The 21,203-nt window shown below is 59.1% G+C and overlaps 2 protein-coding genes across 7 annotated transcripts; one reads left to right on the forward strand and one right to left on the reverse strand.

Moving 5' to 3' along the window:
- The first annotated feature begins 355 nt into the window (after positions 1 to 355).
- On the forward strand, positions 356 to 14,898 carry GIGYF1 (GRB10 interacting GYF protein 1). 6 transcript variants are annotated; one of them, XM_037506935.2, is made up of 29 exons: positions 356 to 403; positions 3,080 to 3,206; positions 4,098 to 4,324; positions 5,046 to 5,195; positions 5,274 to 5,338; positions 5,453 to 5,562; positions 5,658 to 5,787; positions 5,891 to 5,986; positions 6,135 to 6,249; positions 6,357 to 6,465; positions 6,812 to 6,852; positions 7,074 to 7,244; positions 7,472 to 7,725; positions 7,853 to 7,961; positions 8,639 to 8,776; positions 8,936 to 9,036; positions 9,203 to 9,374; positions 9,461 to 9,627; positions 9,747 to 9,847; positions 9,928 to 10,044; positions 10,179 to 10,279; positions 10,447 to 10,529; positions 10,623 to 10,760; positions 10,834 to 11,061; positions 11,319 to 11,506; positions 11,605 to 11,765; positions 11,845 to 12,008; positions 12,091 to 12,220; positions 12,300 to 14,898. In XM_037506935.2, the coding sequence occupies exons 6-29, from the start codon at positions 5,528 to 5,530 to the stop codon at positions 12,350 to 12,352; spliced, it is 3,102 nt and encodes a 1,033-aa protein (XP_037362832.1). In that variant the 5' UTR covers positions 356 to 403; positions 3,080 to 3,206; positions 4,098 to 4,324; positions 5,046 to 5,195; positions 5,274 to 5,338; positions 5,453 to 5,527; the 3' UTR covers positions 12,353 to 14,898. The 6 variants fall into 6 exon arrangements, with proteins under 6 accessions (XP_037362832.1, XP_037362830.1, XP_037362837.1 ...); XM_037506933.2 differs by having other exon boundaries at positions 4,098 to 5,195; XM_037506940.2 differs by having other exon boundaries at positions 4,098 to 5,195; positions 7,131 to 7,244.
- Positions 14,872 to 20,081, reverse strand: GNB2 (G protein subunit beta 2). The gene is made up of 10 exons (XM_037506941.1): positions 19,913 to 20,081; positions 17,531 to 17,676; positions 17,277 to 17,315; positions 17,063 to 17,169; positions 16,701 to 16,764; positions 16,457 to 16,619; positions 16,295 to 16,361; positions 15,746 to 15,947; positions 15,441 to 15,657; positions 14,872 to 15,360 (listed from the first exon to the last, which is right to left on the reverse strand). The coding sequence occupies exons 2-10, from the start codon at positions 17,585 to 17,587 to the stop codon at positions 15,254 to 15,256; spliced, it is 1,023 nt and encodes a 340-aa protein (XP_037362838.1). The 5' UTR covers positions 17,588 to 17,676; positions 19,913 to 20,081; the 3' UTR covers positions 14,872 to 15,253.
- Positions 20,082 to 21,203: the final 1,122 nt, after the last annotated feature.

A 21,203-nucleotide genomic window follows, 5' to 3' on the forward strand; every position in this document is an offset into this window, starting at 1 on the left:
TCCCCCCCAACCGCAGCGGGCCCCGCGTCACGTGACCAGCGGGGCTCCCGGGTCACGTGCTGGGGCGGCGCGGGGGGGTGACGGGGACAGCGGGCGACCCAGCCGCGCCCGCTGGGCACACGGGGAGCGCGCGAGGCTGTGCGGGTCGGAGCCGGCCAGGGCCGCGGAGGGAGGCGGCGGCGGCGGCGGAGGGGGCGGCCCCGCGGCCCCGCGTCCGCATCACGTGGTACGAGGCGGGCAGCCATCTTGCTACAAACACAAACAGAGAGGAGCGGCCGCCGCGGGAGCGCCAGCGCCCCCTCTCCCGCCGCCGCCGCCGCCCCCCGGCCCGCCGCGCGCCGCCCGCTGCCGCCGCGCGTCGCTAACGCCCGGGACCGGAGCCTCGCGTCGCCCGCCCGCCGCGGTAAGCGCTCGGCGGCCCCGCGGACCCCGGCCCGCAGCCGGGCCCGGGGCAGGCCCGCCCCCGACGCTGAGGCGGCCGCGCCGAGCCTGCAGGAGCCGGAGCCGGAGCGCCGGCCGCCGGCACGGACCCTCCCCCGTCTCCGCCCGAGGCCGCCGCAGCTGCCGCCGCCGCCCGGTGCGTCCGCCCCCCGGCTCCTCCCCGCCGGACCCTCCCCCGGCGCGAGCCCAGCCTCGGCGCGGCCCGGCGGGGGGCCGGCTCGCTCGTGGGGGGCGGCCGCCCTTGCCCCACGCACCTGGCGCCCCCTCCCTGAAGGGCACGCCGTCCTCCCGGGCCGGCCCGCCTCCTTCCCGCCCCCGCGCTCCTAACGGTCGCCCCTCCGGCCCCCGAGAATCCTTGCTCAGGCCGGCTGCTCCCACCTTACCGCCCGCGTCCTCCGCGGGCCCGCCCGAGGGCCCCCGACCCCAGCGCCCTCCCTCGCGGGAGCTTTCCGCGCCGCGCCTCCGGGCTCCTAACGCAGTTCGCTGGGCCCTGCGGGGCTTAAAATCCGAGCGTTCCATGACTTTGGCTCACAGGAGGGCCCTTCTCCATAACCGCAGCGCTTAGACCGGGTCTTCACCTCAGTCTCCTTTCAGCGACCGACATTAGTGCTTGGTCATTGGGGTCTCCTTGCTCCCGAGTACCCCGCGGCCGGGGTCAACGCTAAAGTCTCTCCTGTCGCCTGGCCGGGCCCTTCCCAGCCCCTCTCCCCTATGCAGCAGTTCTCGGGCCACGGCCCTTCACATTTTGCCTTTTTTTCAAGTTAACTTCAAAGACACTCTCACCGCCAACCTCTCAACCCGTGGTAGCTAGAATTCCCAGTAAGCTTCCCGGTCTGGTCCGTCCATCCCAGCACCCGGCCCCGGGAAATGCTAAATAAATACTTGTGGGCCGGTTCTTTCCTCCACCCACCCGTCTTGCTTCTTTCTTGCTTCTCTGAGTGCTGCTTTCCTAGAGCTCCTTAGCCTCCACACACCCTCTCCACTGCCCCTCCAGCTGATATGCCAGTTGCACCTTGGTCCCCCATCCCATACTGCTGCAGCTAAGACAGCACTGGATGCCCCAGGGCCGTCCCCTTCACCTCTCTGCTGCTTGCAGTATGGGCCTTTGCTCCCTGGCTCCTTCATCTGCACCGTGCCACCCATCTCCACTTTCATGTTAGATTGTGGGTCTTGTTCTCCTGTAGCCTGTCGCGTAATTGGGTTTGGGGCGTATCTGGACTTTGTGTTGCTATCCTGGTGGGATTCGGGGGCCTCAAGGATCTCACATGATGATTACCTGCAAGTGAATGGTGTTCCTACACCTTTAACCTGGCATTTTCAGGCCGTGGATGCGTTAGTATTGTGTGTAATTTGATGGACAAAAAGACACCAGTTTGTTCTCACTTAGGTCTGTGGTTAGCGTTCAGGATAGAAAGCTGAGAAGGTGGAGAGAAGAGGTGGCCACGTGAAGGATTTAAAAAATTGCAGTGAGAAATTTAAAATGGTTTAAAACTCACAAAATACCCTTGAGAATTTGGAGTGGTTACTGCTGGTGGTGTGCCCTTCTCCATTCTCCGAGTTTAGAAACATTGGGGTACCCTGTCTGGTACCCCAATACTTACCTCCCTTGTTTTCTCTAGCTGGAACCAAGACTGGGCAAGTGGGCAGAAGGGATCAAGTGAGGTAAAGTGGGAAAATTCTTTGAAAACTATTAACCAGTAGATAAATGTCAAGTGGCATTATTTGTCCTGATGCCTCAGAGTAAGGAGTTGGAGAAACTGACCAGCCAGGAGGAACACAGGCTTGCATCTCTTTTCAAGCCTGGAGTTCTCATCCTACCACATATGGAGAATCTTCCCATGCTGAGAAAGGATGGAGTCACCTCCAACAGGCGTGGAACTGGGCAATTACTCAAATAGGGAGTTTGGGATTCTGCTTCTGTTAATAGAGGTACCTTTTGATGCCAAGGCACATTGCACTGGATTGAGGCTAATTTTAGGGGTGATGGAATTAGGAAATAATGTTTTGAACTGAGTGTGTACTAGGACTACCTCTTTGGATCTTTTCCTTCACCCAAGTATTCTGAACCCCAGAGAACAAGCTTCCCTCCTGGTCCCTTCAAGCCTGTTGTAATCTCCCAGAACCAATGTGTCCTCTCCCCCTAGCTCCAGCAGGGGGCAATCTTTTAATATCACTTCAGATTCCAAAGGAGTGAGGGTATTCTGTGGCATGAAAAAGAGATGATGGGGCTGGGAGAGATGAGGCAGAAGGTACTCAGGGCAGGGCGTGGGGAGTGGGAGGTCAGCTGGAATGAGCCTTGAGAAGGAAACCGTTGGATCCTGTTGCCAGAATGCCAAGTGCCCTTGGAGAGCCCTGTCACCTCCTGTTTTGAACTGGAGGCTTCTGGGTGTCATGTGGGAAAGAAACGCACGTGTTCAGAGGAGTGGGAACTGCAGGCAGCATGCATGCGGCTTGGTGGTACTGCCTTTAGTCCGAGGAAGGGCAGGGCAGCCACCAGCTTCTGGGGCCAGGTTATCCTCTGACTGGACCCAGAGTTTTGACCTTTTTCTCCATCTGTTCCCTAAGGCAGGTGATGACCTGGGCCTTCTCTTGTACTTTCCTCCTCCTCTCCCTGACTCCCTCTCCCTTGCCTTTGCAGTTTCCCTGCTTCTCACTGGAGTCACTTTCCCTGGGTTTACTCCTTATAACCAGGACAGACCAGTGAAGACCAGAAGTGGACAGCAGCAAGGAGAGCTGCCTTTGCCCTTCCCTGGAAGGGTGGGAGGGTGAGTTCTCCCCTCCCCACAACAGCCCTCCCAGGCCTGCCGTACTCTCCTGTTTCCCAAAAGACAGGGCTTCTTCTGGAGCAGACTGGAGGAAGCCCGGAACAGCCTCTCCTGAGGCTTGTTTGAAGGAATGCAGGGTGTTTTTTGTGGAGTGGAGGGAGGACTTTGGTATATGATAGCTATCCTTGATGGGCTTTTTCCTTAGAACTTTTTCTTTATAATTGTGATAAAATATATACACAGCATATACTATTTTGATATTGCTAGTGCACAGTTCTGCAGTGTTAAATACACTCACACCGTTGTGCCACCATGACCACCGACCCTTCCCAGAACTTTCATCTGCCCCAACTGAAACTCCGCCCATTGAAAACCAACTCCCCACCCTCCAGCTCTGACACCCACCATTCTGCTCTTCTGTCTCTCTGAATTTGGCTCCTCTGGTATCTTCTGTGAGGAGGAATCAATATTTGTCCTTTTGAGACTTGTTTTACCAGCATAATATCTTCAAGATTCTTCATCCATTGACCAAATTACAGAAGGCTTGTTCTATGGAGAGAATTAACCTTACTCTACTATCTTGGGAGGCCTCCTTGAAGTCAGTGAGAGGAGGAACTTTGCAACCGGCCTGTCTCCTAATGGCCTGTGTGTTGCAGCATTGTCTGTCACTGGAAATGTCCAGCTGAGAATGTTATAGAAGAGAGGGCCCTGCCCAGGGAGGTCAGCCCCACTCTAGATGGTCTCAAAAGATGTGTTTTGCCCTAGGATCCTGGTATTCTGGGAGAGGGTCCTGTTATGGAGTTTTGCTTCACCTTCCGGTCTACAGCTGTAGGTGAGAGCCTCTTCCCTTGGCTCCTCTAGTAGAAACCCTTCTTCCTCCTTCCTTCCCAGAGTTGTGGAGACTTGGAGTTGATGGGAACTGTAGAGGCGTTCCGGTCCAGCCTCCCCCCCAGCCAGTGAGGGAAGCCCCTGTGCAACTCCCCGCAACCTTGCTCGGATCCACCAGGGATGAGCCGCCTCCTGAGAATCCCCTCTGCTCTTCCTTAGAGGGACAGATCACTGCCACTGCCGCCGCTGCTCTGTCAGCCTCGTAACTCTGACCTTACTTCTACTTTATGGTGAGGGGACCTAGCTTGTAGCCTAGGAACCTGATTGCTTTCTTGGCTCTTTTATTTACGGTCAGGTTCTTCCTGATCCTGGGGAAGGAGCCTGGGTGTTGAATCCTGTTTGGTAAACCAGCCCTTGGGTGCACTGACCCAAACTTGTCTGCCTGCAGCCTTCACAGTTCTTCACCTCTGTCCATGGAGTAGCCTCCCTGCTCCCCATGTTTTGGCTTGCTCACCAGACTGAGTACCTTGAGTCTAGCTGCTAAGCAGCCCGCCCTAAGATTTTTCGGGAGGGAAGTAATTTTGCTCCCAGATTAATTTCTAATCCTTCTCTCTATAACTGGCCTTTTTTCTGTAGGATACTTGTGGTTCCACTGGTTTTTATTTGCTTGTGTTTCTGTTTTACCTTTGTCCTGATCATCTGTGCATATCTCACTTCCCTCACCTCTGTCACACAGTGAGCATGCAGAGGCCTGGAGCAGGTGCCTGGCGTATTCTCTGAGGCATTGCCCACATCTGGTCAGGCTCTGCTGAATGAGTTTACTGCTCAAGAGGCCAGGCGTGTAGGGACAGAGATGAGGAACAGGGGCTATGGTCTCCTGTGCTGGCTAACCTTCATCCTCCAGGCAGCATTGGGCCTCTCAGTTCTGCAGGACAGAGGAGGGCTGGAGATAAGGAGGCCTGTCTGACCCTTGAATTTCACCCCACCCTCTTATCCTCACCTCTCCTTAAGGATTTTTCCCCAATGTGAAGGCCCTTCCCCAGGCACCATTGTGGTCACACCAGCGTCCAGTGGCTTGGGGACCCTGGTTCATTCTAGCATAGGCCCCTGCCAGAAGAGTGCCTGCCTCGCCCACCCTGCTTCTCCAGGCAAGGCTGCCAGGTGAGTCTGGAGTGGAGGGGGCATCCCCTGCAGAAGCTGGAAGGGGCCCTAGCTGCCCTGTTTTCTTCCCCTCCCCAGGTCTCCTCTCATCAACACTCCTTTTTGGTTAACTCATGGTGGGAGTGGCCACGTGGCTGGCTTAGGTGAGTCCTTTTAGAGCCCATTACTGTGCCTGCCAAACTGGGCGCTGTTCCTCCTCCTCTTGAGGTTCTCTGGGTGTGCTGTCTCCGAGGCCCAGTGGCCTTGTGCCTCCACAGGTGTTTGGAGAGTGAACGCCAGGTGCCCCTCCTCTGCTCATTCCTTCTGACCTCTAGGATAGATCCAGGTCCGCAATGGCAGCAGAGACCCTCAACTTTGGGCCTGAGTGGTAAGTCAGATGCACTTTGGGTGGCTTGGAAAAGCTGGGAAGAATAGGGCCTCTCAGGCTTCTGTCTCTCTTCATCCCTGATCTCCCTTTTCTAGGCTGAGGGCCCTTTCCAGTGGTGGCAGCGTGGCCTCCCCACCCCCTTCTCCTGCCATGCCCAAATACAAGCTGGCTGACTACCGCTATGGGCGAGAAGAGATGCTGGCTCTTTATGTCAAGGAGAACAAGGTGGGGCAGGTGTGCTGGGGTGTATGGCCCAGTCTCCTTTTGGCCTCAGCCGGTTAAGGGAACCAGGAGCATGTGGTAGCTTGGCCCTCCTGCCTCTTGACAGGTCCCTGATGAGCTGCAGGACAAGGAGTTTGCCGCGGTACTACAGGAGGAACCACTGCAGCCCTTGGCACTGGAACCCCTAACAGAGGAGGAGCAGGTGGGGCCAGGCCAGGCAGCTGCAGTGGGGATGCTGGGTCGCCACTTTGTGGGGGAGGAGCTGAAGTTGGGAAGGTTCTGATAGAGGTTGGGGGGTGGATAGGGTGGGGTACCTGGGTCCTCACACCTACCCCTGGCTCCCTCCTCAGAGAAACTTCTCCCTGTCAGTGAACAGTGTGGCCGTGCTGAGGCTGATGGGGAAAGGGGCTGGCCCCCCCCTTGGAGGTGGAACCTCCCGTGGCAGGGGCAGCACTCGGAGCCGAGGTAGAGGGGGTTATGGCGGGTTCTGGGAATGGGCAAAGTGGGGCCATGGTCTTGAGGGTGCAGAAAGGAACCGGCAGGTTTCCCAAGTACATTTATCCCATTTTTAGGCCGCGGCCGCGGCGACAGTTCCTTTTACCAAAGAAGCATTGAAGAAGGAGATGGGACCTTTGGACGAAACCCCCGAGAGATCCAGCGCAGCCAGAGTTGGGATGACAGGTGTGGGCCAAAGGAGGTGGCGCAGAGGCAGAGCAGGGCCCTGTGATGGGAGGCTTGGGCCTTGTCATTGTTAGATACTAACTGGAGACTGACCCCTGAATAAACCCTGGTCCAAAAATTCTGTGCTTCCAACCCCTGCGGTTCTGCCCTTTCCTTCTTGATACCTGTCTGTTGTGACCTGTTCTGCCTGTCTCCTTGGCATCCCTTCCCAGGCCTGACTTCCCCCTAGTTCTCCCCAGTCCCACCTCTCCCCACCACTCTTAGATCAGAACGGACAAGGTCTGTAGGGATGCGGTCAGTTGAGGAGGGGAAACTGCCCTCTGATCAACCCCTTTCCCTCCTGCAGAGGCGAGAGGCGGTTTGAGAAGTCAGCAAGGAGGGAAGGAGGTATGAAGAGTGGTGAAGGTGGTGGCCACAGCCTGGGGGTCGTTGAGATGGGGGTAGGACTTAAATGGGTGACCCTGGTTAGGGGCTTGTTTGCTGGGGAGGAGGGGGTGAGTGCTACAGGGCCCAGAGCTGGACGACTCTTTTGCCAGCAGGGTTTATAGTAAGAGTCTTCTAGGGTCTGTGGCTGCCATTCTGCTGACTCTGTCTTCCCCCACCCCAAGCACGCTCCGGGTTTGAGGAGGGAGGGGCTGGCTCAAGGAAGGAACATGCCCGCTCAGATAGCGAGAACTGGCGTTCTCTCCGAGAGGAGCAAGAGGAAGAAGAGGAGGGCAGCTGGAGACTTGGGGCAGGACCCCGACGAGATGGCGACCGCTGGCGCTCAGCTAGCCCTGGTGAGGTTGGGGGCACGTGGGCTTTGTGGGGGATGGCGGTAACACGACCTTCCCCCAAGGGTGGGCTCCCGTGACCAAGTGGAGAGGCAGACAGCTTTCTGGTGGGTTAGGGTGGGCGAGAGAGTAGTCCTGGAAGTGACATTTCCAGGGGTTCCTGTGGGCAGCAGAAGAGTGGAGACTGGCGTGACAGGGATACTGATTCTCCTCCTCCAACTTTTCCTGCCTAGATGGCGGCCCCCGCTCTGCTGGCTGGCGGGAACATGGGGACCGGCGTCGCAAATTTGAATTTGATTTGCGAGGGGATCGAGGAGGGTGTGGTGAAGAGGAGGGGCGAGGTGGGGGAGGCAGCTCTCACCTCCGGAGGTGCCGAGGGCCTGACGGTTTTGAGGATGACAAAGATGGGCTCCCGGAGTGGTGCCTGGACGATGAGGATGAAGAAATGGGCACCTTTGATGCCTCTGGGGCCTTCTTGCCTCTCAAGGTATCTGTGAGGAATCAAGGGGGAAGTTCTGTTGGAGGTTGGCGGGAAAATACCCTGATTGAGTCCTCTTGCTCCCCCCTCTCCTCACCTCCCCCCACCTCCTGTTGCATACCTTAATCTCATGTAGAAGGGTCCCAAGGAACCCATACCTGAGGAGCAGGAGCTGGACTTCCAGGGTCTGGAGGAAGAGGAAGAGGAGCCTTGCGAAGGGCTGGATGAGGAGGGGTCTGAAGCAGGTGAGACTGCAGGGAGATCCAAGGAAGTCGAGCACTTAATGTTGGGCCAGGCAGACAGAGGGGCCCTTTCCAGTCTGCTTAGAGATTCAAGAGAAGCCAGTGCGCACGGATTTGGAGAGAGGCTCCCGACCAGTAAAGCTGTATTACAAAAGCAAAGTGCTAGAGAAAGATCAATCCTTCAGACATGCCAGAACAGAGGATTGGCTCTTTGGTGACGTAGACAGCGTGCACAGGCAACCAAAATTGTAGGGCAAAAGAGTTAGGAGTGCAGAGAAATTGTGGTGCCAACATGTGGTGTTAGCAGAGGGGCCGGAGTTAAGTGGTAAGTTCAGTATTCAGAGGCTCAGGTTCTGGTCACAAACAGCATTTGTGCAAAATCATTTTTAAAGCTTTCCAACTGTGGGCCTCCCGGGGGGCCTAGGGTTTAAGTCTCAGCACTATCACCACCATGGCCTGAGTTCACTCCCTGGCCAGAGAGCTGACCCACATAGGGCACAGAAAACTTCTCCTGTCTCGCCCGCTGCTCCCCTCAGCAGTGCATTTTAGTATGTCTGCCAGTTCTGCTCCCCACTGTCTCTGGCCTGCACCCCAATTCTTCTCTAAAAATATTTTTCACAAAGAAATAAAACTTTCTAACTCCTTGGTTTTCAATTCTGCTAATCCCGCCTCTCCTGCAGGTGGGAAGGAGCTGGCCCCACTGCCGCCTCAGGAGGAGAAGTCCGGCTCCCCCTCCCCGTTGCCCACCTTGGGCCCGCTCTGGGGAGCCAATGGGGAAGGTGCTGATGCTTTGGAGAAAGACCTGCCAGCAAATGAAGGTAGCCAGAGGGTGGTGAAGAGAAGGATCCCCTTACGAGAAGGGGGCATGCAGGCGGGGAAGAGCTAGCTTTAGAGCCATTTTTCTGGAATGAGGGTAGATGGGGGACTCTGTCCCCTTCTCCAGACTGCCTGGTTCACCACCTTTCCTTTACTCCTAGGAGATGATGTGAGGGGAATGCAGCTGAGTCCCGGGGTAGGCTCACCCCCTGGCCCACCTGGAGATATGGAAGATGATGAAGGCTTAAAGCACCTGCAGCAGGTGCGGGGTGCCAAGGAAGCTCTAGGAATCTTACCCTGTCAGGGGACAGAAAAGCACTATTTCATATGTCCCTGCCAATCCCCCCCTGTCTGTGACCTGAACCTACCCCAACCTGATGTTGCTGTGGTTCAGAGATTGAGCCTTGCGTCTCTCCCTGGGCTCTCAGGAGGCAGAGAAGCTGGTGGCCTCCCTGCAGGACAGCTCCCTGGAGGAAGAGCAGTTCACAGCTGCCATGCAGGCCCAGGGCCTGCGCCACTCTGCAGCTGCCACTGCCCTCCCCCTCAGCCATGGTGCAGCCCGGAAGTGGTTCTACAAGGATCCACAGGGGGAGATCCAAGGTGACTGTGAAGAGTGGGTGGCATTGGGACACCTCCATTCTCGTTCAGAGTTCCTCTCTGACTGCAGTCTCCCCCTGTTGGGTCAGGCCCCTTCACCACACAGGAGATGGCAGAGTGGTTCCAGGCGGGCTATTTCTCCATGACCCTACTGGTGAAGCGGGGCTGTGATGAAGGCTTCCAGCCCTTGGGTGAGGTGATCAAGATGTGGGGTCGTGTGCCCTTTGCCCCAGGGCCCTCACCACCCCCACTGCTGGTGAGCATACCCCCTTTTTTTGAGGAACAGGGAGGGGTGGCGGGCACTTGGCAGGGGGCAGCAGGTGGTGCAGAGTAAGACAAGGTCAAAGCTGTGGGATTGCTGTCACCCTCACTCAGGGAAACATGGACCAGGAACGGCTAAAGAAGCAGCAGGAGCTAGCAGCAGCTGCTTTGTACCAGCAACTGCAGCACCAGCAGTTTCTTCAGCTGGTCAACAGGTAACAGGGGACTTGAGGGACTTGTAAGTAAGTCAGATCCTGGCCTTCTGGCTGGCCCCTCCCAATGCCTTTCTCCACAGCCGCCAGCTCCCGCAGTGTGCACTCCGGGAAAAGGCGGCCCTAGGGGACCTGACACCACCGCAGCAGCAGCAGCTCACGGCTTTCCTGCAGCAGCTCCAAGCTCTCAAACCCCCCAGGTCTGTGGGCTGCTCCGTCTGTCACAGGTTTCACTTGGCTGCATGTGTGTACAAGCCTCAGGATGTGTGAAGGGAAAATGGGGGCAGGCCAGAAAAGGATTTAGGTTGCTGAGAATCAATGCTTTGCTCCTCAGAGGTGGGGACCAGAACCTGCTCCCCACGATGAACCGCTCCTTGTCGGTGCCAGATTCAAGCCCCCTCTGGGACATACATACCTCAGCCTCATCACAGTCAGGTGTGTGCCACCACTTGTCTTGAGTCCCAGTGCCCCCAGCCCTGTCTCAGCCATTCCTTGTGCCTTCCCTGGTAGTCTGGGTGAGTCGGGAGCTATATCTGCTCCTCTCATGCTCCTCCAGCCCAGGGGCCTGAGCTTCCTCCTGCAGCTGCCTTTGCCTCCTGCAGGCGGTGAGGCCAGTCTTTGGGACATACCAATTAATTCTTCGACTCAGGGTCCAATTCTAGAACAACTCCAGCTGCAACACAAAGTGAGTTTAGATCCCTGAGTGTCAAGGGCCAGACTGAGGTGGGGCACACCAGGTGTGCCCACATCTGAGGTCTGATCCCATTGGCAATGTCAGTTTCAAGAGCGCAGAGAAGTGGAGCTCAGGGCGAAGCGGGAGGAGGAAGAGCGCAAGCGCCGGGAGGAGAAGCGTCGCCAGCAGCAGGAGGAGCAGAAGCGGCGACAGGAAGAAGAGGAGTTGTTTCGTCGCAAGCAGGTGGGTGCCCAGCAGAGCCCCAGGCTGGCGTGGGGGCCCCTGTTGCCTGCTCTCATCATGTCTCTTGGCTCAGGTGCGGCAGCAAGAGCTCCTGCTAAAGCTGCTGCAGCAGCAGCAGGCAGTTGCTGCTGTTCCTGTGCCCCCTGCGCCCAGCTCTCCGCCCCCACTGTGGGCTGGCCTCGCCAAACAAGGCCTCTCCATGAAGACACTGCTTGAGCTGCAGTTGGAGGGTGAGCGGCAGCTGCATAAGCAGGCCCCACCTCGGGAGCCAACCCGGGCCCAGGCCCCCAACCACCGAGTGGTGAGTAGGATGGGCCCCTTCCCATTTGATGAGCACCTTTTAGGTCTTTGGGAACTCTTTCCAGTTAGCATTCAGGGTGATTGGGGGTAGGGCCATCATTGAGCCCAGACTTTCTAGCTGGTCCATACCTGACCCTAAAGGATTTCTCGTATGTGTGGCACCCTCTGCTACCTAAATGAGCCTCTCCACTTAGCTCTTCTCTTGGGTGTATGGGTATCCCTATTTGGACCACCACCCTAACTTCCTGCCATCTATAGCAGCTTGGGGGCCTGGGTACTGCCCCTCTGAACCAGTGGGTATCTGAGGCCGGGCCGCTGTGGGGCGGGCCTGACAAGAGTGGGGGCAGCAGCAGCAGCCTGGGGCTCTGGGAGGACACCCTCAAGAGTGGCGGGAGCCTGGCTCGCAGCCTGGGCCTGAAGAACAGCCGGAGCAGCCCCTCTCTCAGGTAGGTGCCAGGCCTTCAGGGTCTGGGCTAGGCTGGGGTGGAAGGATGTGGACTCCTGAGCTGATTTTGCCTCTGATGCACCCCCATTCCCACCCCAGTGACTCGTATAGCCACCTGTCAGGTCGGCCTGTGCGCAAAAAGACAGAGGAGGAAGAGAAGCTGCTGAAGCTGCTACAGGGCATCCCCAGGCCCCAGGACGGCTTCACTCAGTGGTGTGAGCAGATGCTGCACACCCTGAGCACCACGGGCAGCCTGGATGGTACAGGCGGCAGAACCTGGGCGCTGGGCTGGGCCAAAGGTTCCCGATCTGCCCTGACAGCCCCCACCTCACCCCATAGTGCCCATGGCTGTGGCGATCCTCAAGGAGGTAGAATCCCCCTACGATGTCCATGATTATATCCGTTCTTGCCTGGGGGACACGCTGGAAGCCAAAGAATTTGCCAAACAATTCCTGGAGCGGAGGGCCAAGCAGAAAGCTAGCCAGCAACGGCAGCAGCAGCAGGTAGGGTTTCCCAGAGCCCTGGCAGGTGGGAGGAGGTGGCCCAGCACCCTGCTGACTCCCCTCCTCCTCTGTTGCCTTGCAGGAGGCTTGGCTGAGCAGTGGTTCCCTGCAGACAGCCTTTCAGACCAACCACAGCACCAAACTCGGCCCTGGGGAGGGCAGCAAGGCCAAGAGGCGGGCGCTAATGCTGCACTCAGACCCCAGCATCTTGGGTAGGTTGGGGAGGGGAGCCAAGAAGGTGGGGCCAGAGCCCGGGTGAGAGAGCTTAAACCCAGCTTCTCCCGGCTTCAGGGTACTCCCTGCACGGACCTTCTGGTGAGATCGAGAGCGTGGATGACTACTGACCAGCCCGTCCCACCAGCCCCCAGGCTGTAGGCCAGGGGCGGCAGCAGCAGCAGCAGCAGCGGCGGCTTGGACCCTTGGGTCCCCGACCTGCCAGCTCCCCAGAAGGAGCATAGGAGGAAGCAGGGGCAGGGTCCCCAGCACTTGTTACAAACCACACGATGCACCTTAACTCACCCACCACGAGGCACTTTACAGATTGGGGGGAAGGGTTTTTTGTTTTTTGTTTTTGTTTTTGTTTTTTTTTTTTAAATTTTAAACATTGAAGAAAACAATAGGAGACAGAAGAAATCTTTAAAAACTAGACACTAAGCACCTCTTCCTCCTTCTGGAGAGGAGGGTGATGGTGAAAGGTCCGCAGAAGAGTTTGTTTTGTTCTGTTTTGTTTTTTTAAGAAAAAAAAATGAAAAATAATGAAAAAAAAGTTAGGAGACTGAAAGGAAAAACACACTGTTATTTTGGGGCATTGGGACACAGGCCCCACAGACCTGTCCTGCCTGGCCCCCGAGGCTGCCCTCGCCTGCCCAGCCAGCGAGGCGGGCCATTGGGGTAACTGGAAGCTGGGGTGCCAGCAGTTTGCACAGCGAGGCCCCCTCAGCCCTGCCAGCCGGCTCCGCTGTGAACGGCCCCCTTGTTGCTGTGATGGGCAGAGGTGTTAGGGTAGGGCTCAAGCAGCCCCTTGGCTTTGCTGCTTTGGGGTAAAGTTGCACAAGCGGGACTAGCCGCCTCAACTCCCCAGGCTGCCAGCCAGTGGGGCGGGTGGGCGGGGCTGGCCAGTGCCAACCTCACCTGTCAGTGCAGCAGAACTTCCACTCCAGCCCTGGTGAGGGGCTTCCCATCCCTGCCGTGGGAAGGTGGGGGTGAGGCAGTGGGTGGTCTGGGTGTGAAGCTTCAAACCCCAGCTCCCTGCCTTGCCACATGAATGTATTCTTTGGGCCACATGACCCTGCTTGCCCCTCGACCTGAGCGAGGTGGGGGCAGAGCGGTTCCTCCAGGAGCTGGGGGGAGAGGCGCCACTTCATGACTGTTGTTTCTCCTGTAATGGGGGCAAGAGGAGGGGCCCAGAGGGCCTCAGGAGTGGGCACTTGGGGTTGCTAGTTGCAATGTGGGGGGGCTGTTGGAAGGGAGCTCCCCACCGCAGCTGGTTGTGTGGGATGCACACCCCTCCCCCCCAGCTCCATGCTGACCCCTCCATTGACCAAATGGGAAAGGAGGCGTGATTCTCCCCTGCTCCCTGATGCATTTTTAATGTTGGGTAAGGTGGCATGTTAGGGTAGGCTGCCCTTCTGTTCCTCACTGACTTCTGATTCCTGATCGCCTACCTGGGTTTGTCTCCATTGGGTTATTTTTTTCTCTTTTGGGTTTCTCATCTAACTTCTCCCATTGACCTCATTGCTCAGAGTGCAGTATTAGGGCAAGATTCTCCCACTGCCTCCCCTCCATGAATGTATTTATCCTTCTGCCCTGGGGAAGTGGGGAGTGGCCCCAGTTTCTTTCCCCATCCATCCCCAGAGATAACTTTTTTTTTTTTTTTTTTTTGCACCAAAGTGGCAACTGGGTCAGTGTTGGGGGATCAAGCTGGCCTCAGGGGTGGAGGGGCCCCCTCCACCTGCTTCTCCCTGGTTTCAACAGTGTTAGTGTCCGTGAAAAGACAATTTTCTCTCTAAAGCAATAAGGGGGTGATGGGCCAGGGGGAAATGTCTTGCTGCTGCTGGCCCTCCAGCCCCCCCCATTCCTCGCGCCAGTGTTTGGCGGCATTAGAGGTGTGGGGGGAGTACTGTTGTGACTGAATGTAACTGCCCCTGCCCCTGCCGCAGCCAATGCAGGGGAGGGGATGACACTCTGCCCTGTCTCTTCCTTCCCATTCCCCCAGCTAAAGAGACTTTGAACTTAGGGGGCCCTTGAGCCTGGAGAGGCCTTAACCCTGTGAGGAAGTGTAGGGGGAGCCCTCTTCCATCCCCATCCCCTTCTGAGAGTGGTCAATGTTTACAAGCCCCTGCGCCCCCCAGCCCAGGGACTCAGAACCCATCACTGTCCTTCCCTGACCCTTCTTCCTGAGTCCCAGCTGCTCTCCCCATCTTCCCAGGGCTGGGGTGGATGCAGGGGTCTCTCTCCCCATGTCGGCCTTGTACCTGAATCTCCCACCCCCACCCCATGTGACTCCCCTCTTTACCAGCCCCTGTAAATACCCCCCCATTCCCTAATAAAAACTTGGTGTGTGTTCTCCCCTTCTGCCTCTGCCCTCTTTACTTGGAGGAAGGGGGTGCTGGGGAGGGGAGACTGCAGAGCTGGGAACTGAAAGCTGTGGGCAAGGGGTGGCTTTGGTCAGCCAGCCCAATCTGGCAAGACTGGAGAAGCAGGGCTGTGTGTCTAGAAACAGCGAGAGCCCACCCTGCAAAGCAGGCAACTTGCCTGCCTGGGACTGGGGATTTCTTTGCTGCCCCTACTTTAGTGGGGCCTCAACCAGTCAGCCCTCAGGGACAGAGATCTAGAATAAGGAAGACACAAGCAAGGGTAAAGACCAGGAACAGACTTGGAAGTGGTTCCTTTATGGAAAAACAAAATATAATAAAAATTAAAATAAAACTGGATTTAAAAAAAGCCAGCCTCTGGAGTTTTCAACCTCTTGCCTCTGCCCCTCCAGAGGCATGAGGGCCTGACCCCAGGGCAGCGAAAGGATGTGGGCTTTCTGCCCTTCCCCATCCCCCATCTTATACACAGCTGTTATCTCCACAGCCGGGGGGGCCCCAGGAGGAACCAAACCTGGTAGGGGTGCAGGGACCCAAGGCCCCATGGCCTGGGGAGGGAGGCTTGGTATATATATACACCCAGCCCCAAAGCTCCCGGCCTGTAGTGTGGGCATGGGCAGGGCCCTGGCCTGGCCTGGGTTGGGGTTGGGGCGGTTAGTTCCAGATCTTGAGGAAGGAGTCCCAGGAGCCTGTAGCCACAGCCATGCCATCGTCAGTGACCCCGAGGCAGCTCACGCGATTGTCGTGGCCAGCGAGGACACCTGCGAGAGAGGACTCCATCAGAACTCAAGTGGCCTGCATTCCCTGTCCCTGCCTACCCCCATCAGCGCACGGCGCTCACCTGCACGGTCGCCCTTCATGGCATCCCAGATGTTGCAGTTGAAGTCGTCGTAACCAGCGAGCAGCAGCCGGCCACTTCGCGAGAAGGCAACAGAGGTGATGCCACAGATGATGTTGTCATGGGAGTACATGAGGAGCTCCTGGTCTGCCCTCAGGTCAAAGAGGCGGCACGTGGCATCATCAGAGCCCGTGGTGAAGGCGTAGCCATTGGGAAAGAACTGCAAGACAGGTGCAGAGTGGGCTGGGGGCACAGGGCAGAAAAGCCTGATGGAGGCACGTGCCAGCCCAGCTTGCCCCAGAACTTACGGCCACGGCGTTGATGTCAGACTCGTGGCCAATGAAGGTCTGTCGGCACATGGAATCCCGTACATCCCACAGCTTGATGGAGGCATCGCAGGCACCTGACACAAAGGTGCGGCCATCGGGGGCCAGTGACAGGGACATCACATCCCCACTGTGTCCAGCAAAGCCCACCGTCTGCTGACCTGTCTCGATGTCCCACAGAGCGCTGGAGAGAGGACAGGAAGAAGGGATCAAGGGGATGCAGGGCAGATTTCCCAGTGTCTACCCCTCCACCAAGTGAGCTCAACAGAGACAGTCTCTACGGAAGAGGTGCAGGGAGTCACCAGGTCACAAACCCGCTCCTGTCCAGGGCGGGGAGGGAATGGGGTCCCCTCTGCCCTCTCCTTCCTGCCGACAGGAGAGGGGATCTAGGTGTTCAGGAGAGGGGATCTAGGTGTTCAGGAGAGGGGCTCTGCCCTTGCTCAGGGGTACACTATGTGCCGAGCTCTGAGGCAGCAGCTCAGACAGGAAATACAGGTGAGCCCCATGTGCCTAGCGCTGGCTGAGCCTCACCAGGTGGTGTCCCCAGAGCTGGTGATGATTTGGTTGTCATCCAGGAAGCGGCAGCACGACAGATACCCTGGGGAAAGGGGCTGGTCAGCCGGGACTCTAAGGGAGGGCAGCACAGCCCCTCCCCCCACAAACAGCACCCAAGCCCTGCCAGGCCTCTCTCACCAGTGTGGCCAGGCAGCTCCCGGCTGACCCTGACATTGCCCTCACGGGTCTTGAGGCTGTAGATGGAGCAGATGTTGTCCAACCCCCCACAGGCCACAAAGTTCCCTGAGGGCGCGTAGGCACAGGTCATGACCCAGGAGGAGCGCAACGGGATAGCATGGACCTAGGGAGGAGGGGCAGTACCCAGGGTCAGAGCCAGCCAGGGCCCACAGCCCAGCCCGCTGGCCACAAGAACCACCTCTACCTTGTTGGTGGTATAGCTGTCCCAGATGATGAGCTTCCCGTCCTGGGAGGCGCTGACCAGCAGCCTGTTGGAAAAGAGAAGCAGGAGCGAAGTTAGGACCCTGACTTACCCTCTGGAGACAGGACACCCTGCGTTCTACCCATCTGTGGAAGGCTCTTTTAAGAAAACACTCAATAGCAGCCGAAAAGTTCCTGTGACATGGTCTTGTTTCCCATTCCTTGAGGATGTCTGGGACTTAGGATCTTCCCAGAGAACTTGGCAGTGTTGGTATCCAGTTTACCCCACCACATCTGCAAAGTTGCCCCCTTTTGCCTGCTATAAAATCAGCTCACAGGGAAACAGTCCCAACCACACACACACACCTTGAGTCCGTCCCCCAGTGCATGGCGTAGATTTTTGCCAGGTGCCCACGGAGGGTCCGCCGTGTCCTCATCTGGATTCTCCCCACTGGGTCCAGCCCAGCTGTGATCTGGAGGTGGAGGCAGAATGGACTCAGGGAGGGTTCAGGCATGGCCAACCCAGCAGCATACCTTACTCCTTCCCCAAACCGCAAGTCCAGCCACAGATTCACCTCACCTGGGTCAGTGTAGAATCCCCACATGCTTTTCGGGCATCCTGTAACAAATGGTGCAGCCAATTAGAGAGCAAGAGGAGAAAAGGGGCGAGAAAGAGTAGGCGAAGGAGGAGAATGAAAAGATGAAACAGTAAGAAATTAGGGTTCCCCCCCATCACTTCCCCCCCAGAAACCCCTCACCCAGCCCAGGCAGGGTACAAAAGCCACCTGGCCCTGCCCGCTCAGCCTTCCCAGCCCCAGCCGGTCAGGCCCTCACCCGGATCTGGTTCCGGAGCTGCTCAGCCTCCTGTCTCAGTTGCTCCAGCTCACTCATGGCGCCGGGCCCGTGGGGCGGGGTTGGGGGCGGCTGGGGGCCGCGGGACGGGGGCTGGGGGAGGCAGCTCCTCGCCGCTGGCCCGAGGCCTGGGGGATGCAGGGCTGACGTCAGGCCCAAGGCCACCGGGGAAGAGCGGAGAAAGGCGGGGTTGCAGGGCGGCCCGGAAGGGGTAAGCACCGGTGGGGGGCGGGGGGGGCGGCCGCGGCGGCCGCGGTCCTCGGGGCAGAGCCGGGGTCCCCGGCACGGAAGAGAGGTTGCGGAGGAATAGCTGACTTCCCCAATCTTCCTCCCGCCCCCCGGAAACAGCGGGAAGTGCAAGAGGAAACGCAGGGGAAACCCCTCCCTCGGACAGAAGCCCGGGCGGGACAGCAGCGGCAGGAACTGGGGGGTGGGGAGAACCGGGGGGCGGGGAGAGGCCCTGCGAAAACAGACCCGGCGCCCGCCCCGGCCCGCGCAGGCCCCGCCCTCCCAGCGCCTAATTTTAAAAGGGGCGGTGCCTCTTTAAATTCGCCCCCACACGCCGCACACCCTCCACACACACCCCCAGCTTCGACGGGGAGGGGGGAAGCCAGAGGGAAGCTGGGCTGTTCGTGGGGTTGCCTAGGCAACCGTCACCCGGACTGAGAGCACCTCATTGGTGAAGTGCCCCCACCCTAGCCCCGTTGCCAAGGCAACCGCATCCGAGGCAGAGACCTGTAGGGTGGTAGGGTGGGTGACCCCACCCCCGGCCCCATCACCCCCGCCCGACCCGGTCTCACACCCCTCCCCAGACACGGCCTCGGTGGCTGTTTACAGGATTTGGGAAAAGCCGATTGGGCGCTAATAGGTTTGGGACAGCTCACCCCGGATAATCCCAGGGCCGGCTGCGCCCCATTAGCCGCCCGCGGCGGGTGGAGGCGCGGGCGGTGAGGAAGGCAGCCCCAAGCCGCTGCTCGCTCCAGCGCCGAGGCCGCCCGCCCCGGCGCGCCCGCAGAAAGCCCGTGGGAGCCGCTCTCGAGTAATTAGGACTCCGAAGAGAGGGCCCCGGCCCCGAGGCGCGGAGCTGCTCTCTCCCAGGCGCGGGCGGGCCAGCGGGCGGCCCCGGGCGGCCCGGCCCCTGTGCCCTTGGCACCCCCAGGAACCCGGCCCGCCGGGCTCGACGCCGGGGCCCCGGGGGCCCGGCTGGCTCCGCTCCAGGGTCCGAGTCCTGCCCCCTCCTTGGACACCTGTGAGATCTGGCGAAGCACACCGCCGCCCCGGGCAGCCCCCACCCAGATCACACTTCCCCCAGGCCCCGGGCGTTCCTCTTCCCCACTGACATTTCCCCTCGGTCAAGTTCAGCTTTCTACGCCAGCGCCAGGGGAAGCCCCTCCACAGAAAAGGGGAGGGGGACCCAGCCTTCTGCCCCACACTCGGGCTCAGGACAAAGCCCAGGCAGGGCGGCCACGCCAGAGGCCCGGGGCAGAAGGAAGCAGGCCGGTAGGAAGCAGCTGGGGGCGGGGGCGACACTTGCAGCCCTCCGTCCCCATCACCCTCCCGGGTCCCTCGGCAGCCCCCGGGGTCTGGGCATGCGGCAGCCGGGGGCCTAGGAGAACAGGGGCGCCAACGCCCCCGCAGGTCTGCCCGGGCTAAGGGGAGGGCGCCGGGGAGGGTCCCGAGCGCTGGCAGCTGGAAGGCGCGGGCCGGTGCCGCTCGGCGAAGCGCAGTGGGCCTGGGCCTCCGGCCCCCACGACCTCCATTTTGCCCAAAAGAGAGCGGGGTGGGGGGTGGGGGCGCCCAGGATCTAGGCTTGGGGTCTGGACTAGCGAAGGGAACAGGGTGCCGACATCGCAGCTCTGCGGTAATGGCACCGGGAAACGCGGAGCGAGCCCCAACCGAGAGTAGGGTGGAGACGACGGGGAGGGCGGCCTCGCGGCCTGCCTGCGCCCCGCGGATTCCGGAGTGTCCCCAGGCGAACGCCGGCGGAGGTGGGGCGCGGGAGGGCACGCGGGGCGCTGCCCCCGGGCGGGCCGGCGGTGGGGAAGGGGGCGGGACGGGGCCTAGAGAAAGCCCCGAATTTGGCCTCCCAACTTCTCAGGGACGAGGAGGCGGGCGGGGCTGAGGTGGGGTCTGGGGTCGGGAAAAATGACCCCGACGGTGCGGGAGCGCGTGCATTATTGAGGTCGAGGGTCCCCCAATCTCCCTTCCGGGTTCGGGAGCGACGGGACCAGAGGAAGGGAGGGGAGGTTTGGGGAGTTACGTCCGCTCTCAGGAGGCCAGACCGGAGAGGCAGAAGGAAGAGAGGTCCCCCCAAGGGAATTTGGGGCTGGGGGGTCTGAGGACTCCTTTTGTCAGCGGAGGTACCTGTGGCGGTGGGACTCTGCGAAGGGTCGCTAGGGCAGCGCGGGAGGTCCTGTCTTCCTCCGCGGCGGAGGCGGCAGCGGCGGCGGCGACGCGGATGGATTTTCTCAGTCACCCCAACTCAACCGTCCAGCGCTGCTCTCCCTAGAGCGGAGGGATCCCGCCCGCCAGTGACGCGGCCGTCGCCGCCGCGCCCAGGGCCCGGCTGGGCGAGACCAACTACTTGGTGGGGGGGGCAGCCGGAAGGGAAAGTACCAGCTGAGGGACAAAGATTGACTCCGTTAACAAAAAGATATTACCCCACACGATTTCGAGGCAAAACGGACCAAAATGAATGCTTTGGCTTCCGAAGAGGAGCAAGACATCCCCCCTGGGACTGGCAGAGGTGGTATCGGCACAGGGGAGGGGAGGGGAACCCGCTTGATGGTCACGTGATCCACCCTCCCGGATTGGGCGGCTCCAGACTGGGAAAGGGAGCTCGACGCCCTAGTTCTCGCTTTGACCACGCCCCACCCTGTAAGGCCCCGCCCCCTCAGGGGCGGGGCCAGAGATCTGGGCCCGCTCTGGACGAGGCGGCTTCCAGGAGGCAGAGAGCAGGTAGCGATTAGCAAAGTTCTGGTGCAGGCCCCTAGGAACCGACGAATGCCCTGAAAAGGGTCCTCCCCGGGCGTTCTTCTGCGTTCCCCCCTGGGCTTCTGTACATCTCTTTTCAGGGCCTCATGACATTGTGATAACAACTTTCATTGGAGTGCCATGCTTGTCCTCATGACGAAACCATGAGGCTAAGTACCAGCATTGTCTCCGTTTTATAGCAGTGGAAGTGGATTCCTAGGGCTGCCGAGTTGACATATGAACCAAGGCAGCTTTAGCAACTTTACTGTGTTGTGCTATCAATATTTGCCTCCAGTTGAAGCCTGCCAAAACCATCCCTGTATAGGCCCATGTCTAAAATGAGAAGTGGGGCCTCCCTGGTGGTGCAGGGGGTTGAGGGCAGTGCTGTGAAGCTGTCCACAGCCTCTGCAGCGCGGGTTCGATCGCCGGCCAGCCAGGGAGATACCCACATGGTGCGGCGGACCGCTCCTAGCTTGCCTGCTGCTTCCCTCAGCAGTGTTTTCGGTCTGTCTGCCTCTTCTGCTTCCTGCTCTGGTGAATCCTCTCCCCCTCTGGTACCTCTGACCTGTATCCGAGTTCTTGTATGCATAAATAAATCTTTAAAAAAAATAAAATGAGAAGAGTGGATGGCTACCTGCCCTGCAGGTGACCCTGGGTTGTTATGAGAGCCCCATAGATGGAG

This window comes from Talpa occidentalis, unplaced genomic scaffold, assembly GCF_014898055.3.
Source record: "Talpa occidentalis isolate TD23 unplaced genomic scaffold, MPIMG_talOcc4v2.1 talOcc4.12, whole genome shotgun sequence".
Lineage (NCBI taxonomy): Eukaryota > Metazoa > Chordata > Mammalia > Eulipotyphla > Talpidae > Talpa > Talpa occidentalis.